At 39.5% G+C, this 27,326-nt stretch overlaps 2 protein-coding genes across 2 annotated transcripts in view; both read left to right on the top strand.

The window, feature by feature from the left end:
* Nt5c (5' nucleotidase C) overlaps positions 1-27,326 on the top strand; it is a 106,274-nt gene that overhangs the window by 25,827 nt on the left and 53,121 nt on the right. The gene's annotated exons all lie outside the window — the stretch shown is intronic.
* LOC105186828 (histone-lysine N-methyltransferase SETMAR-like) lies at positions 6,727-7,254 on the top strand. The gene has a single exon (XM_025301263.1). It carries the CDS (start codon positions 6,727-6,729, stop codon positions 7,252-7,254), a length of 528 nt encoding a protein of 175 aa, XP_025157048.1.

Genomic DNA, 27,326 nt, shown 5'->3' with positions numbered 1-27,326 from the left:
GAGCGATGCTTTCGTCTTTATTGGTCGATCATACACTCCGCATTCCTCACATAATTGCAATCTTAGTTTACTCTACTTAAATAGATGAACTCTATGAGATAGAAGGAATCGTCTGTATCTTCTTCTTTTATTATGACAATTTCTAATGTTAACGTACGATTACTTTGTTAGCAGTTCTATCTTTCGTTCAGATATGAAACGAGGCGTTTCTCGGAGTTCGACGAGTAACGTTTGCGTTCGGGGACCCGATCGTACACGTCGTATTCCTCGCACAATCGCAATCTCAGCTTTCTACGTCTAATGGAAGGCAAATGGACGCCGTGTAAGGCACAAAAAGTCACTTACATCTTTACTTTCCTTGTTACAATGTACGTAATGATAACATACCATGACATCCTTGAGCCTTTCGATATGAGCATCGACGTCTCGTTATTAATAAATAATTAATTAACAAATAAATCGACTTATATCTCAGAATAATTCCTCGTTTGTTGCCAATAGCAGCTTTGGCACACATCATTATATTAGGGGTGTGCAAAAGTTTCCATCGTTCACGTTATAGACTGTGAATTATTTACATGAAAGTTGCGACGCATTTTTGTTAGATTATGTCAGTATTAGTCAACTTGCATAGAAACTGATGCATAATAAGTCATATTCATTAACATAAACATTTTTAATTCGTATGAAGATGGAAGACGATAAGACGCATATTCGTTATTGTATGATTTTCTTATTTCATCAACGCAAAACAGCTGCCGAAGCAATAAGAATCGTTTGCGGAACTTATGATGAAGGAACGATAGATGAAAATTCATGTCGTGAACGGTTTTGGCGCTTTAACCCTTTGAGGCACGTATTTCTCAGAAAATCCGAATCACATGAAAATTTATATATAAGGGATTCTGGGATCGCTGATGACGAATCGGTTATCAGATTTTCGAAATTCAAGATGGCGGATTTAACATGGCGGACGTAAAAATGAAAAATCACGATAATTTCGGTGACAATGGGTACTGTGGGGTTTTTGGAGTCGCTGATTATGAATCCGTTATCAGTTTTTCAAAGTTCAAGATGACGGATTCAAGATAGTGGCCACAAATATGAAAAATTGCGATAATCTGGAATTCGCCATCTTGGAAAATGAATTTTAGAATGTGGGCCTCAGATTCGTAATCAGCGACCTCAAAAACTAACCAGAGTACAATTTTAGCTAATTTAATAAAAATTCTATGATCCGCCATTTTGAATCTGCCATCTTGGAAAATTAATTTTGGAATTTGAACCACAGATTCGTAATCAGCAACCTCAAAAACTAACCAGAGTACAATTTTAGCTAATTTAATAAAAATTCTATGATCCGCCATCTTAAATCCGCCATCTTGGAAAATTAATTTTGAAATTTGGACTTCAGATTCGTAATCAGCGACCCAAAAAACTCTCTTCTTCTTGATCTTGATTTGAGTAAAAAATTTATTCATAGTTCGTGGAAAATGACTTTTTTCTGTAAAAATGAATATTTTTCACACTTTGTTTATTTATAATAAATGGACAATTTATGCAAAACACTTTTCAACCTTTCATGTATGTTCCCATATCATATAAGAAGCTAAAAAACGCTAAAAAAGCTAAGAAACCCGACAAGAATTCTTCAAATATGAAATATTATATGAAAATGTGAGAATAAATAGGTAAGTATACTTACCACTATGCCTCAAAGAGTTAAAAATGGCGATTTTGACTTGAAAGACAAGGAGCGTGCCAGGCGACCGCACGAGATGAGTTCGAATGACTTGGAATCGTTATTGCAGAAAGATTCGAGTGTGCGAACTTGCGGAAAGGTTGCATATTAATCAGAGCACTATAATTCGATGCTTGCGTGAGATGGAGAAAAATCTGGAGGAAGGAAAATGGGTTCCCCATGAATTATCCGAGATCGCTATTGCCAGCCGAGTCACCATTTGTCTTTCGCTGCTCAATAGACACAAACACGAGTCTTTTTTGTACCGGATTATGATCGGAGACGAAAAGTGGATTTATTATGACAATCCAATTCAATCAATTCAAAAAAGAATATTCTCTACGTCGCAGCCAAAACGAAATATCCGTGGTCATAAAGTCCTTCTGCGCATCTGGTGGAACATGCAAGGAATGCTGTATTATGAGCTGTTAAAACCATCTCGGACTATCACCGCGAAATTATACAGTCGACAATTGAAGCAGTTGAATGAGCAATTGAGCGATAAACGGTCATATTTTCCGACAAAGCACAAGAAAGTGATTCTTCTGCGCGACAATGCCAGGCCCCATGTTGCATTGACGACCCGGGAAACTTTAATGGAATTGCAATGGAAAGTCCTACCCGGCATATTCTCCAGATATTGCCCTATCGGATTTTCACTTATTTCGTTCTACGTAGCACAATCTTTCCGGTAAACGATTTCGCAATGTTGAAGAAATGCAACAGTTCATCGATAATTTTATTCATTCCGAGAGCAAAGACTTTTCTCTTATCGTGGTACCCATCTTTTGCCTGAAAGATGGCCAAAAGTAGCAGATGATACCGGAAAATATTTCGATTAAAGATATATACTATGTCATTTATAATACGTAATATCAGTAAAAAACTTTGCCTTGAAAACGATGGAACCTTTTGCATACCCCTAATATATTTACTTCAACAGAAGACGCAGCGCATGAAAATGCCTCGCTCATAAGAACTCTTCCGACTATCGCTCTCGGTCGAGAATTCTTTGAAGGGCTGAGAATCATATATCTCCCTTCCAGAGCGCGAAATGGAACATTTCTCAGAGTCCGGCGAGAGAGTGGAGCGCTTTCGTTCGACGTTGATCATACGCTCACCGAGCGATAACGATCGCCGCGGTGAGAAGCCTCTCATGCCCGCGGACGAATTGGTATAATGAACGCGTAAGTTGATTGACACTTTTCGAGGCGCCACGATAGGCACGCGGAGGTATGCAGCCGCGAATCTGACCGATTTCTCATCCGGACAGCGCCGAATACAGGAATTCGACGCGCCGTCGCGAGACGACGCGTAGTCCACGCCGATTTCGATCGGCGGCGGTGCCGCTCGATTGGCCGTCGCCGTCGCCGTCGTCGTCGTCGTCGTCGTCGTCGTTGTTCTGTTAAGTCGAACGGAAGATTTAGTTGTGACACACTTTCCGATCACGAAGCGCCGGGCTTCTCGCGTACCGCGCCCACGAGATTAACATTACAAATTGCGAGTGCATCAGCGCGACGTAACGCGCCGCGGCGCGGCGCGCGCCGAGCGACGCAACGAGCATTTTCATCGATCGTCATCCACTCGATATCATGCACAGGCAGATTAACCCACATGTCGTGCAATCGTTCGAGTCATTCTGGGAATCTCAATCGGAAAGCGGTTCTCGTCGCAGTGATAGCGAGACGTACGCGGACGTACGGCGCTAAAAATCCGGAGTTCATCCATTCCGCGAATCATCCGTGCCGCATACTTGGGATTCGCGGAAAGATCCGCTATGAGAATCGACGCGAGCGGAAACAAAATGGTACGAGTGATTTTTCATTCGGGAGGCCAGAAGTCCACTGCGGTTGGCCAAAATTCAATTTCTTGAATTTACATGAAATCAAACATATGTGATATTATATATTTATATATACTTTCCTACACTAAATGCTGAAATATTGTTTCTTTATGTTAATTGGTATTGCTTGTGGAAGAACGTGAATGTAAAAAACCATGTTTGCAAATTTAAACGTTCTATGACTTTCGTACACCCTTTGCTGTGAATCTTATCTTATCAGATGTTATAGCAGTACATTTATATTTTTAAATTGAATAAATAAGGTTATTTTTATCAATACATGAAGTTCTTCATGGTACATTGACTTTGTTTCATCTGATAAAACTAATAGTTTCGAATTTTGTAGTACATTTGTTCAATTTCAAATGAAACCTTTCTTTGAGCTTCCACTCTGAAATCAACCATATGATACGTCAAATTGCTCTTAAGGATATACACTATAACTTGAATATGCGTCTTTTTGCACCTTTTGATTACAATGCCAGAGAGAAATCATATTTGATACCATAAGTTGCACTTACTTGAATTACTTACTTGAATACTTACTTGAATTACTTACTTGAATACATGATAAATGAAGATAGAGAATCCTAAAAGCTATCGAGAATTCGAGATTTTGTCAAATTTGTTTCCGAACTGATAAAAATAGTGTTTCGAAGTTTTTTGAAGCCGATTTTGAATTCATTCATCGCAGTGCGATGTCACATCTCAAGATATCTTAAGCTCATATTCTCTTTTACGTGAGTCTTGTAGGGAGAGGATTACAATAGGACACTTACAACTAACTAATTCATGTTTTATATTTCATCATTTCTTTTGTGTTATTGTAATACATATATGTCAATTTACCATTTTTTACTTTATTCTAAGAAAATGAAATTCAGCAAACGAGAAATTCTTGAGTTGCTTTCAAAATCATCAGACATAGATGTAGTCCTCACATACATTTATTATTGTTTACATTGTTTATAGACAATTTTGCAAATTAATAATAATGATAATAATAATAATAATACTGAATCTCCCATGTTGAATTTAAAAATTTTTATTTCAGCAAAGTCGAAATAATCGTCCGCCATATTGGATTAACTATTTTTTGGATATTGCAATATTTAATACAGATTCATAATTAGTATCCTCAAAAACCCTTATATGCTACGTTTAGAGTATACCCAATAATGTTTTTTAAATAATCTTTCGCCGTATTGGATTCGCCATTTGGAATTTTGAAATTTTGATTTTAAAATTGGAATCAGCAACCATGTATAAAAAAGCCATGTATAAGCATAATTACAATTTATTTTTGTACATTTTAATGGGTTTGCCGACTTTTGGCCACGAAACCGAGTCTCCTGGCCCATTATGGAGGCGTGTAAAGATGCGACAAGAGAGAGAGAGAGAGAAAGAGAGAGAGAGAGAGAGAGAGAGAGAGGGGGAGAGAGAGAGAGAGAGAGAGAGGGGAGAGAGAGAGAGAGAGAGAGAGAGAAAGGAAAGGCGGAAAGCCCTACGCGTGGAAACGCACGCGGCCGCGACGTGGCGGATTGTCCGCGCGCGGCGAGGCGAGGAGAGATCGCGCGCAAAGTGGGTACACACATCGACATGGCCGATTATCATCACGACACGGCTGGTCGTGCACTCGATTATCCGCGCACGGGAAGAGATCTCCCGGCGATTCTCCGAAGACAATTGCCTCGTGGGCGTTTATTACAGGCGCATCGGCCGCGTGCGCCGATGTGTACCTATACCCGTCGTAATTTTGGGTCACTGAATCGCTGACTTTCTTCCGTCTTTTCACCCGGTCGCACGAGCGAGAGAGAAACGTGGGGTAGAGGGGGAGGGAGGGAGGGAGGGAGGGAGAGAGAGAGAGGAGGGCATAGAGTGCACTCGCCAAACCTTGACGAACGGCGGAAAAGAACGGCCGGTAATTACGGTGAGTGGCGGATAAATCTTCGTCGCGTTCCCCCACGAGTGACGTTCGAATTCGCGCAAGACGAATTGCGCCGCGCGATGCGGCGATTGGTACGGCAAGATGTATGCACTCGATGCACTTCACTTACTTGCCGGAAATAAAAATTCGACGGTGCTTGCGTGGCGATCGATCGAACGGCAGATTTCGCCGAGTTCCTGCGAACTTCACGTCCCGCGAAAGCCCGCCGCGGCTTCATTCGTTACGTTCGAGGATCTTTCTCGTGTACGCGCGAAGATCTCGAGGGAGTGCTAATGAGGCTCTAATCTCGCGCGGCTCCTTCGTTATTCCCATTGTATGCGCCACGTGACGCCGAACGAGTCGTTGACTTATATTGTTGTAACCTGATTATTCTTCATCCCCATTAAAAATTACCGAACGCTGGCATCTCGGAATGCCAGACGGGTGTCTCTCGTGGTAGTCTCTCGCCTTGCCTGCCATTCAATGTTAATCCTGCCAGACAATTGTGAACGTTCCATGCGCATCTTGATCGCCAAACGTGGTATTATTAGGTCATTAAACATGAATTGTCCGATTTCCTTAGGTACTAAGTTAGACAGTCGATATCTCTAACATTTTCGTTTTTACAGTTCTTGGTTTTTTGTCGCAAAGATACACCGTCACTCTTTCAATTCTTTCATATTTTGGTTTGTGATTGTCTTTTAAATTGACTTTATTACAGCAATTTTTTGTGCAACCGAAGATAAGTAGAAAATTCGTGTTATTTTCGAATGCAACTTCTGTCGTGGAACCAATGCAACGCTGACAATTCGAAATATCAACAAAATGTTTGGTGAAAATGTGGCTAATGAACGCACAGTACGTCGACGGTTTGAGAAATTTCGTTCTGGCGATTTTAATCTTGAAAATGAGCCACACGGGCGACCTGAGACCAAAGGATAATGATGAGCTGAAAGTTGCAGTGGAAGCGGATACATCTCAAACTACGCGTGAATTAGCAGCAAGATTTAACGTTAATATTGAACAACAATACTGAATGAAACAACAATATTGAACCATTTGAAACAAATCGACAAGATGAAGAAGCTGGATAGATGGGTTCCGCATGAATTAAACGAGCGTCGGAAGATAAATCGTCTCGAAGCTTTGCCTTTCTTTACTATCACGACATAAAGGCGAACCATTTTTACATCGTATTGTTACGTGTGATGAAAAATGGATTCTTTTCGCCAATCTTCCGACAATCGCAAGCGTTCGGTACAATGGTTGGATAAAGATGAAGTGCCGAAACACAGTCTGAAACCGAATATTCATCAAAAAAAGCTAATGGTGTTCGTTTGGTGGTCCAACGCTGCTATTATCCACTACAGCTTTATGAAACCTAATCAGTCGGTTACAACGAACATCTACTGTAACCAACTGGACGAAATGATGAGGATGCTTACGATTAAGCAGCCGAGATTGGTCGATAGAGACAGGCCAATCCTGTTGAAAGACGACGCTCGATTACATGTCGCACAAACAACGCTGCTCAAACTACAGGAGCTGGACCTGGAAACTCTCTGTCACCCACTGCATTCACCAGACCTTGCTCCAACTGACTACCACTTTTTCCTGGACTACTTCTTGCAAGGAAAAATATTCAATTCTCAACAAACCGTGGAGAACGCCTTTCGCGATTTCGTCGCCACTCACTCTTCAGGCTTTTCCGCTGCTGATAAAAGTAAGCTACCGTTAAGATAGCAAAACTGTGTCGATAGTTTAGACGCATATTTTGATTAATTGTACTATTTCTAGTTTAAGATATAATAAACCAAACTTTTGATTCAAAATCGAACATTTCATATTTAATGACCTAACATACAGGGTGTCCGGGATCTTTTGGAAACGAAAAATTGTGAAGATCGACCAGATCAAACTGAGAAGAAAAGTACCATTTTGCAAAAATCGCAATATATATTATCAAGTTATTAATGATCAAAAATAACCACATCTAGAAGCTCTTTCTATTTTAATTGATAATTTGAAAATTTGTGTACTTATTTGCAAAATGGTAGAGGATTTTTTTATTCAGAATGACCTAATCTAAAATTATATGACGGCTATTATACCTAGCAACAGGTTCAAGATTCAAAATTCAAAGTTCAATATTCCCATATCTATCGCTAGACACAATAGTCGTCATATAATTATAGATTAGGTTATTCTGAGCTAAAAAGGTCCTTTACTATTTTGCAAACAAATATGCAAATTTTCAAGCTATCAATTAAAAGAGCCTTTAGGTGTGGTCATTTCCAATCATTAACAACTTAATGACTATTGAGACTTTTGTAAAATAGTACTTGTCTTATCTCCTCAGTTTGATCTGATTAATCTTCAGAATTTTTCGTTTTCGAATGATTCCGCACACCTTGTATGTGTTGAAGAATGTTCCGGAATAACCGAAGAAACCTCGTTGTATCCAGCAAAAATAAAGTAGCGTCTAATTTCATTATCAGCTTTTTCTGACTAGAATGTCGAATCGATGTGATGAGCATGTATCGTCCCGAAAGGAAAATCTATCGGGATTGAAAACGTGGCACAATTTTCTGGAAAGACATAACACTGAAACCCGAATAACAGGATAATGTGATTTTACAGTATAGTCGAGTGCGTTGATATCTACTCATTTGAGTCCAGCAAGACTTGTGCGCAAATGAGTAGGCATTAATATACCCGTGTGTTGTGTTTCAGTAGCAACTCAGTATTCCTCGAGAAAATTGTACTTCCGAGGATGTTGCCTCGATGTTCGGATTTCGGTATCGCGATCTCTCGAGAAATTGACCCGAATTTTTTTTAGAGACTTTTCATCATTATTATCATGACGAATAAACGGGAAGAGATTTCCCGCTGGTAAGGAAATATACAAATCTGCGCGAAAAATTTCGGTATCGCGATCTCTCTCGGGAAACTGACCTAGTTTCCGAATGCCGAGACTTTTTTCGACATTATTATCATGACGAGTAAACGAGAGAAGATTTCCCACTGGTACGAAAGTACACAAACCTGCGCTTTTTTCGGGACAGTGCGTGCCCACGTCGGTTATATTATTTATACCCGGGCGTCTAATATCCACGGCTCCGAGGAAGATCGCAATTTCTGGGACACTCCGCACAGATTCGAGATCTTAGTGTGTCAGTGTGCCTATATGCTAATCGGCCGGCGAGGAGAAGTTTAACGTTGTAATATGCCCTGGTGCGCGCACGGGCCCGCTTTGACAGGGCTATACGCGCGCGTGTAAACTGCCGTGTGAAATATAAATCGCCGTGTACGTCGTCAAAAATGTAGACGCGCGATCGTGCAGGCGCTTAACTCGTGCGCGATGCGCGAATGGTAGAAAGTAATTTCGTACGTCCAGTATCTGTTTATCGCGCCCAGTGCGTAGTCGCGTCGCTTACGCGCGTAATAACGCGCAATCGCGAAATGATCGCGAAAGTAGAAGAGCCACCACGTTCGCGCGCGCGGTGACGTGAAAATTTGCTCTTTAACGGGCAGCCGACGCGGCCGCGTGACGTGTAATTAGCAATCACTGTCTTACTACCGTCTCGCAGCTTTTTGAGACGATCGCATCGAGTACACCTGTCCTATACTATCGTCCATCGTCCATCGCGCCGAAAACATGATTTTTTTTTTATAAACCATCGCGGAAATTTACATCGTTATTTACACCCGGAGACATACTCTAAAACGTCACGATCGAGCTGTTTCTGGAATTGCGATGCGTTGAAAGGAGACAGGTCTTTTTAATTCATCGGAGACGAAAAATTTTCTGCTATACACGGTGTCCGGGATTCTTTAGAAACGACAAATTGTGAGGATCAATCAGATCGAACTGAGAAGAAAAGTCAAGTAACATTTTGCAAAAATCGCAATAGTTATTAAGTTATCAATAATTGAAAATGGCCACATCTAGAGGCTCTTCTAATTAAAAACTTGAAAATTTACGTATTTGTTTGCGAAATGGTAAAGGACTTTTTTGTTCAGAATGACCTAATTTACAATTATATGATGATGGTTATTGTGTCTAGCGATAGATACGGGAATATCGAACTTTGAACTTTGTATCTTGAACCTGTCGCTACACACAATAGCCGTTACATAATTGTAGATTAGGTCATTCTGAATAAAAAAGTCTTTTATTATTTTGCAAATAAGTATTTTCAAGTTATCAATTAAAAGAGAAAGAGCTTCTAGATGTGGTCATGTCCTATCATTAATAACTCAATAACTATTGCAATTTTTGCAAAATGGTACTTGACTTTTCTTCTCAGTTTGATCTGATTAATCTCCATAATTTTTCGTTTTCAAAAGATCTAGAACATTCTAATATATATATACAGGGCGTCCGGGATCTTTTGGAAACGAAAAATTGTAAAGATTAATTAAATCAAACTGAAAAAGTCAAGTTTGCAAAAATCGCAATAGTTATTAAGTTATTAATGATTAAAAATGATTACATCTAGAGACTCTTTTAATTAAAAACTTGCAAATTTGAGTACTTGTTTGCAAAATGGTAAAGGACTCTTTTGTTCAGAATGACCTAATTTACAATTATATGACGGTTGTGTCTAGCGATAGATATGGGAATATCGAACTTTGAACTTTGAATCTTGAACCTATCGCTACGCACAATAGCCGTCACATAATTGTAGATTAGGTCATTCTGAACAAAAAAGTCTTTTATTATTTTGCAAATAAATACACGAATTTTCAAGTTATCAATTAAAAGAGAAAGAGCTTCTAGATGTGGTCATGTCCAATCATTAATAACTTAATAACTGTTGTGAATTTTACAAAATGGTATTTGACTTTTCTTCTTAGGTTAGATTACAATTTTTCATTTTCAAAAGATCCCGGATAGATCCGTATATAATCGAGTTGTTAAAGGTAAATTAATTGTTTTTTTAAGAGCCATGTGGTTTAAGAGCGCATTGGATCATTACGATTTAATAACGCCGTCAAATAATGAACAAAAGATGAATCATTTCTCCGCATGTACACTTGTCAAGCTGGAGAAATTTTATAGAGCAATCGAATGTAAGGTTAAATTCATAAAAAGTTTTGGATTACAATGTGTTGAACGTAACTCGACTGTTCGGACAATGGGGACACGTTTTAGTAACGATTATAACTGCATGGGAGGAATTTGAAAGAAATCGGACATCGTCTGAATGGCATAGACGGTTGAGGCTTTAAAACGAGTGTTCTCCTTCAATTTGAGGCACGTTTCACTCAAATTAGCCATTCCTGCGAAAATAGTACCATTTCACGCGGCATTCACGCGGTAATACGACTAAGAGGGCCGGATGCACCGGCATCGCTCTAGCGCCGGTTAACTAAATTTTTCCTCCGTCTCTCTCGCTGCCGCCGCCGCGTGTTACATTGTGTGTGCACGCGCGTTACACCAGCGCAGTAGTGTGTAATTTAAAAAGGGACAGCGAGTCTCTCTCTAACCTGGGATTAGCGAAGCTCAGGCCGCGGGGCTCCAGTCAGAGTATACCCGCGTCAGAGTATACGGTATTCAGCAAAGTAGGTATCTATGCCTGTCCATCTAGCGTATGCGCCGCGCGTAGGTCGCCAGTGAAACGTTATAACCGCTCTTATCGCAACGTGAATTGTAATACTTGCGGATTGCACAATACCGCGCGCATTTTGTCGCGTCATTTCATTAACTCGAATTGAAAATTCTCTCTTCTTCTTCTTCTTCTTCTTTCTCCTCCCCCTCCTCTTCTTCTCCTCCTCGCATCTCCATCTCGCTCTCTCTCTCTCTCTCTCTCTCTCTCTCTCTCGCGATGCTCCATTTAATTTAAAATAACAGAAAACCTGACGCCTGGTCCGGTCTTCTCTCGATCGCCGCCGTGTCGGCTTCTTTTTTCTTCGCAGCGACTTTTGTGCGGTACGGGACGGGACCGAGTGATTTCTACTCGCATCGATAAATATGGGTCAATCCAATTGATGAGGATAGGAACGAAGGTCGCGCAGATGTGGGTTAACAAGTTCCCGAGCGAAATTCTTGTCGCCGATCCTTTCGTCGGTCGATCGTCCAAGCGCGCCGCACCGCGCGAGTGCGATATTTATTAAAAACCACGCACTTTCTCTCGCTGGTAGACACAATGACTTCCGCGCGGCACGCAGAAGCACCGCGGCTTCTCGCCTCGCCCATTGCGGATCACGTTGACGTCATTAAAAAGCGTTCCATTTTCCCTTTTCTAATATCGACGCAATGACGACGTCGTTCAGTCAGTCGACACGCTCACTTTCACCGCCCACGCATTAATGCTCTATTCTGCCAGACACGCACTTACGCGCGGCGAGATGATTCACTGTTTCTCGCGCCTCCACTTTTCAGGAATCTTAATGTAAGATCGCCGCAAGTAGGGTAAAACTAATTAGAGCGTAAAACATCCATCGAGATGCGCGTAAATACGTGCGACAGCGTTAAATAATATCACCGCGAATGACGCTTTTAGAACGCTTGGTGCTTCGATAAAATCGCGATTGCGCATCTGCTCGGGCTATGATTCACTTTTTTTTACTTAAAAATATTGCTCCGCACTTCTTCACATCTTTATTATCGGTTTTCTGCTTAGTACAGATTGGCGATGAAAATAATTTGAAATCCAGATTACGAATTCCTTCTTTTTTTTTTACCAGGTGTGGCGGTTAATAATTCTTAATTTTTTTAAGAGATGGCGCTGGAAACAAGGATTGGTTCACAGTCTAACCTCTTATGTCATTTTGTTGCTATGACATTGCCTTTCAAAACGCCATTGATGTTTAAACGATTTCGGGTTAGCGTCATATTTTTTTCGTGTGGTAAACATGTCAAGTTTCAAGCCAAATAAAGAGCATTTGCGGCACGTATTGCTTTTCTTGTTCAATCAAAAGAAAAACGCGAGTGAAAGCCGTCGTATACTTGTCGTATACTTGTGGAAGCTTACGGTGACAATGTCCTAATGCAAGACGCTTGTGTGCGTTGGTTTAGACGATTCAAAAGTGGTGATTTTGACTTGAAAGACAAAGAATGCCCAGGTCAACCGAAAAAATGTCAAGATGCCGAATTGCAAGCATTGTTGGATGAAAACGATAAGTAAACTCAACAACAAATGACAGAGAGATTAAATGTTGGTCGCCGAACCATTTGTAATAGTCTGCATGCCATGGGAAAGATCTAGAAAGCAGGAAAATCAGTGCCAATCAGTTGAACGACAGACAGATGGAAAAGCGAAAAACGATGATGTGCGAAGTTTTGCTTTCTCGGCATAAAAGAAAGACGAAATTTTTTGCATCGGATCGTGACTGGAGACGAAAAATGGATATATTTCGAGAACCCAAAACTCAGCAAATCATGGGTTGACTCAGAACAATCATCAACATCGACCGCAAGACCGAATCGCTTTGGAAAGAAGACAATGCTGTACATTTAGTGGGATCAGAAGGGTGTCGTGTACCATGAGCTTCTGAAACTAGGTGAAACAGTTGATACCGTTCGCTACCGTCAACAAATGATCAATTTGAACCATGCATTGATCGGAAAACGACCAGAATGGGCTACAAGACACGAAAAAGTAATTTTGCAGCACGACAACGCCCCATCACACACAGCAAAAGCGGTCAAAGACACCATTTCTACACTTGGCTGGGAACTCTTGCCTCACCCGCCGTATTCACCAGACTTGGCCCTTTCCGACTACCACTTGTTTTCATCGATATCTCACGCACTCTCCATGAAACATTTCAACAATTACGGAGATGTCGAAAATTGGCTTGATGATTGGACCACCTCACAAGATGTACGGTTTTTCTGGGAGAGCATCCACAAATTGCCAGAGAGATGGGAAAAATGTGTAATTAGCAATGGCGCATACTTTGAATAAACCATTTTTTACCTTTCTCCCAATTTAAACGTGTTTTTTTAAGAAAAAGTTAAGAATTATTAACCGCCACACCTGGTAAGCAAAGATCATTGCGCGAAAGCAATAGCTCTCCGATTCTCTTTGCGAGTAAAATCCGCGAAACAATACTCCGAGCAAAAAATTGTTAGGGCCATTCTCATGGAGCATGAGGCCCCGGTAAGGCTGAAAGAGGGATGCCTTGAAAAGGGATGTTTCATTATTATCACATCAGGCGCCGAGAGATAAATCTTTTAGGGATGCCTTAGATTTTACGAAATAAGATTTTGATAAGGAAAACTGATGAGGGCCTTAGAAGGATTTTTTACGGGTGCCTTAAATCTAATAAATAATAAGGTTTTGATAGGGAAAGCTGTTACACATCTTATAGGGCCCTTGTCTTTCTATTTATACTAGGGCCCGATTAATGTTAGGGAAAGTAATCAGGCCCTTACCAGAGCGTTATTAATTTTTCTACTCGGGACTTCTCGAACAGAAATGAAATACGGCAATTTTTTATGCTTGATATGGCATGACTAGGCAAGCCATAAGAAGGCATTATGAGTGGTCCTTATCCAGTCGGAATGTGACAATTATCTTGCAATATTTTTCGGATTATACCCTGACCAGCGATGACGTCATTATTTGGATGCCTGATTTGGTCCTGATGGACATTTGATCAGGTTTCTCGATTTCAGGCAATTTTATCAAGGCATTATGCAGCAGTGCGTTTCACTCCTTATTACGTGCCGGATCCAATAAAGTTATCCGGGCCCTATTTGAAGTTTGGAAGCCGGATAGCGTTTTAATACGGCCGTGGGACGATGTTCTGCTCGGGTTTTATCACTTTCTCCTAACGCTCGTATAAGTTACAAAGAAGGGCCTTAGAAGGATCTTTTAGGGATATCTTAGATTTTATGAAATAAGACTTTGATAGGGAAAGCTGAGAAGAGCCTTAGAAGGCTTTATTAGGGATGCCTCAGATTTTACGAAATAACGCTTCGACGTGAAAAACTGATGTAGGGCTTAGGAGGGTTTTTAAGGATGCTTTAGATATACAAAATCAAGTTTTGTTATAGAAAATTAATAAGATCTGAAGCGTGTAATAAAATTATCATAGTAGCTTAGTATTGTTTTAGTTGGTACGCTCTATCTGGTTCTTCTAAAAATGTTTTAATTATACCCCAATTAAAAACAAATTTTATTAGTTTTATTAGTTGCCATATTCATTAGTCTCTTCCAAGGATTTTTCTAGTATTGCCTTCCTTTTGAAATGCAGCAAACTTTAATAACAGTAACAGTAACAAACAATAACAGTAACAAATAAAAACAGTAACAGGATTTTTATGTGTAAAAATGTTATATTTTATTGTAAAGTATGCTATATTTTTAAAATAAAAAATTCTTATATACTAATAAGGTTATAAAGAAATAAAGAAATTACAGTCTAAATTTCTTGGAATGAAAAGGACGAATATTTTCACTCAAGCGATAATAAATATATTTCCTTATAAGGCCCTATTATAATATTGGATATTGGCCTTATAAGGACCGGTTAAACTATTTGTTACACATCTTGTAGGGCCCTTATCTTTCAATCTCTATTGGGGCCTGATTAATGTTAAGGAAAGTCATCAGGCCCTTAGCAGAGCCCTATTAAATTTTTCTACTCGAGACTTGTTACCTCTTTCTCCTAACGCTCGTACGAGTTACGATAAGAAGTCGATCCCGACGATCGTATCTGACGAAGGAACGAAGGTACAAAACATCCTATCCGTTTGCCACGGTATACATTGTTAATCCGGGTGTGAGTCAGTGAAAGGAGAGACTATCCGTTGTTCTTTTCATACCGCCTTGCGCATGACAATATCTATAAGCAGAACTGCTCTCTGCTTTCACTTTTCACTTTTATCGTCTCGCGCCTCGCATATCAACGACATGCGGCCGCCATGCCGGATATCCGGGTGCAGGGTGACGTCAATGACAGCTACGAAATCACTTCTTAGAACGTGACGCAAGATCTCCGCCGAGAAGATTCTCTCTGGTTAAAATTTATGACGGAACGATCATCCGTTAATAGTTAACAATCTACAGTCTGCTGCGCCTGCGGGCCAAACTTCGCTCCGCGACATAACGCTTGACGACATCTGTCGCTGTCGACGACACTTCGCAGCCAAGGGAAAATCGCAGAAATCGCGTAGCGCCCGAACCTTTCTCGCTCGCAATTTTCCTCATTACGAAGTTCGAGATGAGTTCCCGCGTATCGAGAGAGGCGCGTTTACGTGATACTTCGTGCGAGCTACATTCGATCGATCTTCTCGAGAGACTTGCCGTGCGCGAGGCTCTTTGCTTTCTTTTTTTTGTTGCTGTACTCGCGAGGAGATCGAATCCCTCTCCCCGACCACGCTCGGATACGCCCCTGGACTCACTTTCACCGGCTGCATCCTGCGCATCCGGAATGGTAGAGATTCTACAGGTAAATAGGATAACAGACGCGCGAGATGAGAGCGTCTCTTTCTTCGGTGCCTTTCATTCAAGATCACATTAAGTGGAGCTCAGCTTTATGCAAGATTATAAGAAGAAACAGCCGGCGACGAGTGAAGATTGCGTCGGGATTATTAAATTCTTCTGCCAGTCTTTTCAGTCGCGTTACACTTACCGCGCTCTTTGGACTGCCGGAGCGAGCGCAGGAGAGAACAGCCTGCGGATGGTCGTCTTATTGTTGCGGGGATCGAGGAGACTATTAATCTCTCACCTTTTATCATTCGTGGCGCCGATCGATCGCGCTATCACGCGCCTCATCCGGCGCGAAAACGTGGAAACGCGCTTTTCAGTTGCTTTCGCCGTAAAAAGCGATTATTAATTACCTCGGGAGAGAATATCCCGTAATTGCGCGCCGGTGTGCGCGAGAAAACGATGCGGTAATAAGAATACATCGAACGCCATTATCGCGTACAGTTGCGGGCGCGCGGGAAAGTCGTCCGCTATTTTTTCAAACTCATTTCCCCACGGGAAAATTCCCCCGTCGGGGAACAAACGCTGCCATCAGGTGAGACCGATGCGTTCAGAAACTCGCGCGAAAAACGCGGACCTTCGTGCTCGCAGCGAGTTTGAAAAACCGCTCGAGCGTTTCTCCCCAATGCAATTTGCAGCAGCGCGGCGCCGGTGGCACGGCGAGGGAACTTTTAACTTGCAGCGAGCGAGTTGCAAGCGGGATGTCTCAATATTCTGTTTCTACATATTTGCACGTTTCACAAGTCTCTCGCCCGCATTCCTCGACGATAAGGAACAGATTAGACTTCCCGGTTCGTTCGCGCGAATTAATTTCACGCGACTGAGCAGAGATCGCGTCCTGTTGCAGTGCAATCATTTATCAGGTGTGATGAATAATCCAAATTTTTCAGCTAAATTTAAAGTTTATTTTAAAAGAAATTTGTCAATCAAAGTATTTGACAAGCAAAGTGTTTTCTATAACTTTAAGCCAGCTCGCACCCCCTGGAGGTGCGAGAAAGCATTCTTGGGGGTGCGAGGAAAAGTGATTATAATTAATAATGATTAAGATGAATTCTGGAATAATCCAGCATTTTTACCATTAAATTAAAAAAAATGTTATTAAAATTGTATATTTATTATTATAGAATTATATATCTTATATTATTAAAAATTGAATACTTTTTTTTATTTTTAACTTCTTCTTACCTTAGACTAACTTCTTACCTTAAAATCCTAACAACTAATTTTTACCATAAAACATACAAATAATTTCTTTTTGTAGGGGCTGCGAAGGTTCATTAATAAATTTTTAGGGGTACGAAATATAAAAAAGATTGGGAAACCCTGCTTTAAGCCACCAGGTAGCTGACGAATTTCATGTCGGAAAAATATTGTGTCCTTGGACATGATAAAGTCGTCAAGCCATTTTTGGATTTCATTCCCTGATTTGATAATGAAGTGCATAATGAACAAGGCATATTGCATCAACCGGAACAAGTGGTAATCGGTAAACGCGATGTCTGATGAATATGCCGGGTGCTGTAAAACGTCCCAGCCAAGACTTATTATAATATCTTAGAAGCAACGTGTGTTAGAAGTAACTAGCGTTATCATGCAACAATTTCATAGAACGTACCCGTTTGCCATTATACGAGCGTTTTCGTTCTAATTCTTGACTCAAATGGATTAATTGGTGTTGGTAGCGTTTCGCAGTAATTGTTTCATTCGGTTTTAATAACTCATAATAAATCACGCCTTTCATATCCCATTAAATGCAGAGCAGAATCTTCTTTCCGAAATATTTTCGCTTTGCGACCGATGTTGATGATTCACCGGGATTTACCCATGATTTTCTGCGTTTCGGATTGTCATAATAAGAATATTCATTTCTCATCGTCCGTAACAATTTTCCACAAGAAAAACTTTCTACACTGCTTACTGAGAAGAGAAAGACACACTACACACTGCCACTCGTTGATTTTTGTTGGCTTCAGTGAATTCATGCGGAACCCATTTTCCTTCTTTCTGAATCTTCCCCATCTCATGTAGACATTTGGAAATAGTTTGTTGTATTACTTTTAACTGCTTTGCAAGCTCTTTTTGCGTTTGTGCTGAATTATCAATGAGCAGTTGCTCCAAATCATTTTTGCCACACTTCCGAGAGCATCCAGGACGTTCTTTGACACTCACAAGTAACACTATCCAATTCCTATGTCACTCACCGATTCCAATGAAATTTGGCATGCACGTAGAACATTGAAAAATATTGAACACGTGTTTTTTTATATCGGCTGACAACGCATTTTAAGGGAGGAAACCCCTTGATCCCTGAACATGAAAGCATTATTTTAACCTTTTATACATATTACATGTGATTTCTGTCAAATTTGTCTTCCATTGAACTAGTTAGTAAGGGGTTTTAGAGTCGCTGATTACGAATCTGGACATAAAATTACAAAATTCGAGATGGCGGACCCAATATGGCAGACCAAAATTGTAATAGGATGGCTGACTCAAACCAATTTTGGTATCTGGAGGTTTTTGGGGCCTCTAATTACGAATCTGAAATTAGAAGCCAAAATATAATTCGTTTGTGGCACTTTATTATTATTATTATTATTATTGTTATTATTATTGTAATGTGTTTTACTTGTAAGATTTTTAAGAAGATTTATTGCAAACTTTCAAGGATATTAATTATATAAATTTTCTAGACGTTAAGATTAACGTTTTGAACATTAATAGATTTTTTGCTGTTTTAGTCCAGAATTTAAATAAATAATATAAATTAAAACGAATAAATATATAAATAAATAGAATATAAATAAATGAATAAATATAAGGCATAAGAGAAAATATAAATCTGAGTTGACAAAATCAAAATTGCATATAAATATTTCTACGAAACAAATGAAAGTCGAAGTCCGATTTTCTTTTTTCTTACGATAGAGACATTTATTTGAGATATTATCAACTCGTTCTCATTTTTTGTATTTATTATCCATTGGCGATCGGCTATAATAAACTATTCCTTGTGAATTTCGTTTCGCTATTATATTAACAATTCATTATATGGTTATTCTTGATTCGGAAGGAGTGATTTCGCAATGTCGATGAATCCAAAAAATATATTAAATTTATTACGCTTCTATTTCGAAGATCCTGTATACAATATACAATCAAATATAACTGAAAAGGAAAAATCGTTTGCGTCTCATCTCGCGGATTTAATGAAAAATGCTATCAATAGTCAAGTGTTTATTGAGAGTTATGATTGTTTAAGCTTCTATGATCCCAGTGTAATTCCTGATGTCGCTTTAGTTGAAGAAGAATCAAAATATGATTCGCAAGGGCATGTGCAAGACGATACGAAGTTCGACGAAATGGTAGACTTAAATTACAAGAAGATAGTTGAATATTGGCGATCGGAGAAAAAGAAAAGATTGAGTTTTGAAACAGTAAAAAACCGATTCTAGAAAGTCTTAAATCAACGACAATTATACAGATGGGAAGCACATGTTGCCGAAGGTGGATCGAGAAGTGATAAATTATTATTTATTTCACAATATGTTATGGAACAATTTAACTCTGCTTCTGACAAAAGTGTTCCCATCTACGATTTAAATTCGAAAAGATGGGCCATCACAGCGAGAGATATTAATTTATCTCGTCCAATCATTTTTGGCTTCAACGAAATGGGTATATTTCAATGTAATTTCAAAATTCAGCATGGGATTGTTTCAAGGAAAATGTTTAATCTTATCAAGATATATCAGAATATCATTACATATTCCGCTCGGATACTGACAGATAATAATCTTTTGGAAGACCAACTTCCTAATCTGAAAAAAACTGACGCAACAGGTCAATTTTGAATACCGATTCATTGTTAAATTCAGTAAATGTAATTGCCTGAGGCAATATCCTCCTTCACTGGTACAATTTCGATCTGTCATATTGCATCATATTCCGCCATCTGTCATATTCCGCCATCTTGAATTTTGTAATTTTATCTCCAGATTCGTAATTAGAGGTCCCAAAAACCTCCAGATACCAAAGTTGGTTTGAATCAGCCATCTTTTTATAATTTCGGTCCGCCATCTTGAATTTTGTAATTTTATCTCCAGATTCGTAATCAGCGACTCTACTGACCCCTTACTGACTAGTTCAATGGAAGACAAGTTTGATGAAAATCACATGTAATATGTACAAAGGGTTAATATAGTGCTTTCATGTTCAGGGATCAAGGAGTGATTTCCACCCTTAAAATGCGTTATCAGCCGATATCAAAAAACACGTCTTCAATATTTGTCAATGTTCTACGTGCATGCCAAATTTCATTGGAATCGGTGAATGACAGTTGGGTAGTGTTACTTGTCAGACTGAAATCACCGCTTTTAAACCGTCTAAAATGCGCACACATCGTACGATACAACACCTTCGCCGAGAAAGGAACAAATTGATTCGCATGCTCTTGCAGCATTTTTTCTTCGTTGGAATTCGTAAAGAATGCAGTGTCGGATATGCATCTTTTCTGTTGCCATTTTTGACTGTACTGAAGTGAATAATTTTTGAGGTTATGTTGAGTCTTCCGCCATACTAAATGTAATTTTTAATAGCTATATAGACAATTTTTGGTGATTCTTTGGTATATGTTTTTAAGCATACTAAACTGTACCAGGACGTTTTCGCATATTTGATACTGTGTGATAGAGGAGTACGGTTTACCGTTTTGGTACATACTTTGGTTGATACCACGTTACACCTTGCTCGAGAGCAGGATAGTTTTCCAGTCTCTGGTACGTAGCAAATGGCGCCAAATATAAAATAAATAGCTGTACTCCACGAGAAATAAACCATCGATTTGACGTCGATTCGGCATAGTATCGAAATATCGAAATAACATCAACTCCATAATTTATCTTTCACTGAGTGAACAACGTGTTTTATACGTCAATTTATTTTGCATTTAGAGGTTAAGTATTGATCAGCAGTCATTAAAGTAGTGAACTGTAAAATACTATACGATTAATAAATATCTTTATATTTAAAAATTATATAATTTGGTATTTGTTATTTATTAATTACAGACATATTTTATATATCATTATGGATAAATGCGATTATTTTTTATATACTCATAATCATAGCCAGCCAGTTGTAACTGAAAGTGAATAGTTATTATATTGGGTGTACAAATTAGTTCGGTCCGTTTTCAAAAGATGGCTTCGGCTGTTATAAATGGTTCATAGTGACTGCCGATTTTGGCGGTTTCAGAGAGGTTAGATATCTGCCAATAATATTCAGTTTATATCGCTTTGAGTTTCATATAAAAACTTTGCTTTTTACAGTGTTAAAAATGTCGAATTTTGTGTTAGCCAAGTAGCATTTGCGGGAGGTTTTAATTTTCTGCTTTAATTGGAAGAAAAGTGCAGCTGAAGCCCATCGAATGCTTATTGAAGTTTATGGTGACGCTGCTCCAACTGATAAATCATGTAGGGAATGGTTTCGACGTTTCAAGGATGGAAATTTCAACGTCGAAGACAAGCCTCGCTCTGGACAGCTAAAAAAATTCGAGGACAAAGAATTAGAGGCATTACTCGAAGAAGATCAGAGTCAAACGCAAGAGGAGCTTGCAGAATCATTGGGAGTGACTCGACAAGCCGTTTCCGTACGATTGAGAGACATGGGATTTATTCAAAAACAAGGAAATTGGGTGCCTTATTAACTGAAACCGAGAGACGTTGAAAGGCGATTTTTCATTTGCGAGCAGCTGATTCAAAGGCAACAAAGAAAAGGTTTTTTGCATCGGATTATAACTGGAGATGAGAAGTGGATATTTTACGACAACCCCAAGAAGAAAAAATACTACGCCAAGCCCGGTCAATTGTTGCCATCGACCTCAACATCAACACCAAAGCCGAACATACATGGTTCGAAGATCATGCTCTGTATCTGGTGGGACCAAAAGGGTGTTGTTTACTATGAGCTGCTGAAACCTGGAGATCCCATTACGGGCTATCGGTATCGACTACAACTAATTCGTTTGAGCCGTGCATTGCGAGAAAAACGACCGGAATACGAGCAAAGACAGGATAAAGTTATTCTTCTTCATGACAACGCTCGGCCTCATGTCGCAAAAGTCGTAAAAAAATATTTGGAAACGCTCAAATGGGATGTTTTACCGTACTCGCCGTATTTTCCGGACATTGCTCCTTCTGGTTACTGGTTGTTCCGAAGGATGCAGCATGATTTGGCAGGTCACCGGTTCACTTCTTTCGCAGAAATCGAAAATTGGCTCCAAACTTAGATCGCCTCAAAAGACGAGTCATTTTTTCGAGATGTAATTCGAAAATTGCCTGAGAAATGGGAGAAAGTGATAGCCAGCGATGGAAAATATTTTAATTGATCTGTTCATTAATTTTGTTTTGAAATAAATACATTTTTTAACACAAAAAAACGGACCGAACTAATTTGTACTCCCAATATTATTGCAAAAACAGTAAATAAAAATGTTATATATAGTTTAAACGCTTAATTACATTATTTTAAAGATTTTAAAGATTATTTTAAAGATAAAATTTTTAAAGATAGTGGTATATCGTACGTTTTTATTTGAAAAATGTATATTATTCATTACATACTTTGCATTTTTATTGAAGCATTATTAAGTTCAATAATTGTTAAAACGATTCACATTTTATTCTAAAAGTCATAAAAGAATCGTTTTTAGTATATAAATCAATTCATGTTTCGGAATATAATCTTGGATGAGTATGTTGTTGCTTTTCCTCTATAAGTAATAGACGTCGCTTTTTCTTTTTCGCATTTTGTACATGGAAGAACTGCCTGTATATTTTCACGAGAGATAAATTTTTATCTTCGTTATTATATATTTCATTTATACATAATAATAACAATAAGTAAAAATGCTTTTAAACTTATGTTTATATTATTTTGAAATTTATGTGTAACAACCCAGTCAGAACCATAATGTTGATTTAACGTTGATATAGTCGATGAAACGTTGAATCAACGTTAATTCAACTCTCATCGATGTCGAATCAACGTTGCAGTTCTGACCGGAAATGGGTCTATTAGATTAAAGTTACTTTCTAACAGTTTGTAAGTCGCGCATAAACAGAAAAGAACCATTTCATTTTAGCATTCGCAGTGGTACATAATAGTACATATAACAAAACAAGTTCCGCCTCTACCAATATCAATCTTGGTACTTACTACGTATCAAAGGATCGCCAAAAATCGCCTTATGTCAACACTACGTAACCGTGAAAAAGTGGGAAAATTTGATTAATTGAAACTTAATTTCTTAACCGCTCAAAAAAGTTTGGATTATTCATTTGTATATCTAATAAGTCGCGTCGCTATTTCGTCTCGGCCGAGCGCTGCCGGGCACGTTTTAAGCATCGCGTCACCTTCCGCTTGCGCCGCAAGTTCCGTAATGCGATCGGATCAGTAGATTCGCCAACAATGGCATCGCTATTGGCTTTTCTCGCGATGGAATTCGAGCCGCATCGATACTGCGGGAGAATCGCATCTAGCACTCCGCGCGGCAGCTTTTGCGAAGTGCATCCGGAATCGATTGGCGCCCCGGCATTCGCAAACAGGATATTCGCTCGCCGACGGTTAGATTCGTTCTATCCTGCATGTCCATCAATTTCAACGGGCCATAATCGCTCGCGCAAATTCTCTTCGCGCGCATTACCGCGTTATATCACGCACATACGCCCACGATAATGACATCTTTCGCAGCCTTTCACGCCCGACGACATAATTGAGCGCGTGGATTTTAAACGTCGACTCTCTCTCTCTCTCTCTCCCCCTCTCCCTCTCCTTCTCTGCGTGTGATGTACTTTAAAGATTAAATATCTTTTTTATGCTCGCTCGCTGCGTATCGCGCTTCTCATTTCACAGCCGGCTTCTCCGAGGATTGATTCAGCGTTTTCGCTGTCCGGCGATTTCCCATCGACGCGCGCCTCTCAGCCAGAGAAGAATTTTCTTCCCTTCGTCGTTACTTCTTTCGCGCAAGGAATTGCTTATTGGGCAAACTGCGAGCGGTAATAAAAGAGCCGACGATTCCGACAAAAGTTGCACCAGCGAGAGCATCACTCAACGGCCGACAAGCGTCTCGCCGGAACGAAGCTCGCGAACACGCAGAGTCAATAGAAAGTTTCCCCGGCAATGCGTTAATTCGCATCATCGAGCTCGATTCAAATCCTCCGCCTAAACGACAGGCGACTCGCACAGGTACTGGCGGCTAATTACGGCGGCGCATTGTTATCGCCGACGTCTAGACCGCGGCGACGACTCGCGAAATCTGAATCAGCCCGGCCAGCGAAGAGGACGCTCTGATTCCTCAAACAATCAGAACATGGCGATCGGCGTTCTCTGGCCCTGAACAGGAGCACTGGGAAAAAGACTTCTGTTGTCACAATAAATGAACGTTTGTTGTTTGATAATTATACGGGGAATAAATGAAACAGTTCATTTCCGCAACAAACAATTTTTCGTTATTTGTAATTTTAACAAATATACATCGTTGGAGGTGCAAATCATACATGTTTGTTGGATATACAACTTTTAATAAAAAAAATAGTAACGTCGTAATAATAACGTAATATGTACATGTACGTAACTCTTTCATATTTTGAATACTCATATATATATAAAAGCATCTCTTTTAAAGTGATTTATAAGATTTTTTAAGTATTAGATTTTTTAGATATTGGATTGGTGCAAAAACAATGAGGTTTCTATCATTTTAAATTAAACGCCGATTTTTCCAATTACCGTTATTTTTTCGAGAATTCTACCTTGTACGAATAAACAAACTTGTTTTTCGTTAGGAGAAATGTGTCAATGGTCTTTATTTTGATTCCGTTAGGAGAAATAGGTCAATGGTCTTTATTTTGATTAATAAATATAATTTTTAACTGATATATGCATCTTTATATTCGATACAAAAACCGCAATTTATGGACCATTATTTTTGGACCAACCTAATAGTTATGAATCATTTTGACAGACTTTTTTATTGATAAAAGTACGTTTGCAGTGCGGGCCTTTGTATGTATATCCCCCTTAACCTTATATATTTAACTTTATCTAATAATTAATTTTATATAATATATCGTTCTAAAAATTAAAATTAATGTGTGTTATAATGCGTTGCTCTATTTCTTTCCCCGAATTCCTGCAAAACACGCACACAGAATTATTACTTTTTTATTTCTTATTTATTTATATACTCAAAATATACGGGTCTGAAATTCTTTGATGTACAATATCCTGAGAGTAGTAGATAATGTAAAAAAAAGAACCTGATACAATAAAAAAATTAATAAATTTACATAACGTTATAACAGTCACATAGTACGCATTATTGTGGAACGAATTAAATTGGACTTAAAAACGCTAAGTATATCATTAAAAACGTTAAGTGTATGATAAGTGTATCATTAAAGAATTAAGTGAATTATTAAATTTTGTTAACCTTTCTCTACCAATGTTTGATTAGACGTGATGGAGCCATATTTGAGTTATCTGGTAATTATGACACGCACTAAAATAGCACTGCATGTGTGTTTCATCAGGTATTTTACGTATTTTGCTATATATTATACGTTGGTGAAGAAGAGTTAAGATACAACTGATTTGTTTATACACAATTTCTAACCTTTGCTCATTTTCTGTATTGCCGACAAATAAAATATTTATGATTTGTTGGATTAACATAGCAATATCATTTGCTCCCACTATAAAATTGTTAGAGCAACAAACCATTCGTTACCACAACGAAGTTATTTGCTGTCCCACGTTAACAAGCCATTTGTTGCGGTTACTGGTGTTTTGTTAACTCAACAAAACCTTTTTCTCAATGAAAAAGAGAGAGAGAGGGAGAGAAAGAGAAGGGGAAAGAGAAAGGGAGAAGATGCTCCGCTCTCGCTGTGCGAGAGACTCGACTGCGCGATCTTCTTCGATCCTCGTCGAAATGGCGGCGAAAATCGGATGTCGGCTGCAATAACGAGTCGCAATAAAGTTTGCCGAAGTAATCGGTGAAACCAGCGCATGGCTCATCCCCCGAGAAATAAAAACAACGCGCCAGCAGGCAGAAAGCGAGAGAGAGAGAGAGAGAGAGAGAGAGGCGGCGCGAAGGTACTCTCACGGAGGGTACCAATTCTCTCAGGTGTCCGTCGGGTGCTCGCAGGTATTTTACTGCCTTCGTCTTCGAGAGCGAGGCTGGTCGGCCGCAGATTATCGGCCTGCTGCGAGGCGGTGCACGCTTCGTACACATGGTTTATGGATCGTGGCTCGTGCTCGGATATGCGGCGGATACTCGGCCAATGGAACGCTCCGAATAATACTTTTAGTAATACTCCGGCGAGCCGATTAACAAAAATCAGGACGAGATGGTCTTTAGCGTCGCGCGACGGCGACGACAACACGACGTTTTTGATCGCGCGCGCGCGCACTTTAGCTCCGCTAAAGATCGAGGGAACACGAAGTGTTCACGTCGAGAACGTCGGCTGAAGATGTGCCCAGTATTGTGAATCGGACTCGCCTTGATGTGGCGTTCGAGAAAATAAAAAAAAGAAGAAAAGAGACCAATCGATCCGCACAAAACGCAGCGAAGAAAGTCAGAAGCCTGTGCGCCCGGGCGTGCGGCTTCGGCAACGTCACAGAGAAAGTTCTGCATTTCGCAGTGAAGCCGTTCGCGGCGAATTTCGCGCTGCGGAAAGTTCAGCGGAAAGCCCGAGCACGAGTATCCGACATCCGCTTGTTGCCGGTTCGGGCAAATCGCGGGCGGCTGTCAAATCGGTGGTGGAATTTGCTCGACGCTCGGAACCGACGCGACGCAACTTAACTCTTTAACGCCCGACTTTTTTATGTGTTTTAAGAATAAAATTTGAGTTTTTTTGAACTGAGACTATAAGTAGTGATAACCAAAAAAAAGATCAGAATTTTATATCCACGAAAAACTACCTTTCCAAGCAGAAACTACTCCCAGAAGCGAAAAATACGCCTGATCGGTTAAATTTTTTTTTTCAGTTTTAATAATTTTATACCATACCTAATGGTTGGAAAAATTCTTCGAAACATAAAACTCATATTTAGAACTTGATCTTTATTTACCCGGAATGGAATATAATAAATCAGTACATGAAGTTTCCGCTTTTCGTTTGTTGGTTTCGTTAGTTTGATTTTTTTTATCGTTCGTTTTTTGTTTATTAAATATGACTTGGATCCTAAAAGCATAAACGAAATGAGCAACCTATACAGAAAAAAGTGAAGGGTAATCTATATGACATAACTCTGATAGTCAGCTTGACATTTTTGAGCTGAAACTTTACTATATTTGTGAGTGAAGTT

This window comes from Harpegnathos saltator, unplaced genomic scaffold, assembly GCF_003227715.2.
Source record: "Harpegnathos saltator strain DR-91 unplaced genomic scaffold, Hsal_v8.6 scaffold406, whole genome shotgun sequence".
Classification (NCBI taxonomy): Eukaryota; Metazoa; Arthropoda; class Insecta; order Hymenoptera; family Formicidae; genus Harpegnathos; species Harpegnathos saltator.
Note: the sequence above shows the minus strand (reverse complement) of the source record. Positions and strands in the feature narration are given on the sequence as shown.

Coding starts and splice junctions, on each gene's coding strand:
- LOC105186828 (XM_025301263.1), top strand. CDS start 6,727: ATGGATTCTTTTCGCCAATCTTCCGACAATCGCAAGCGTTCGGTACAA.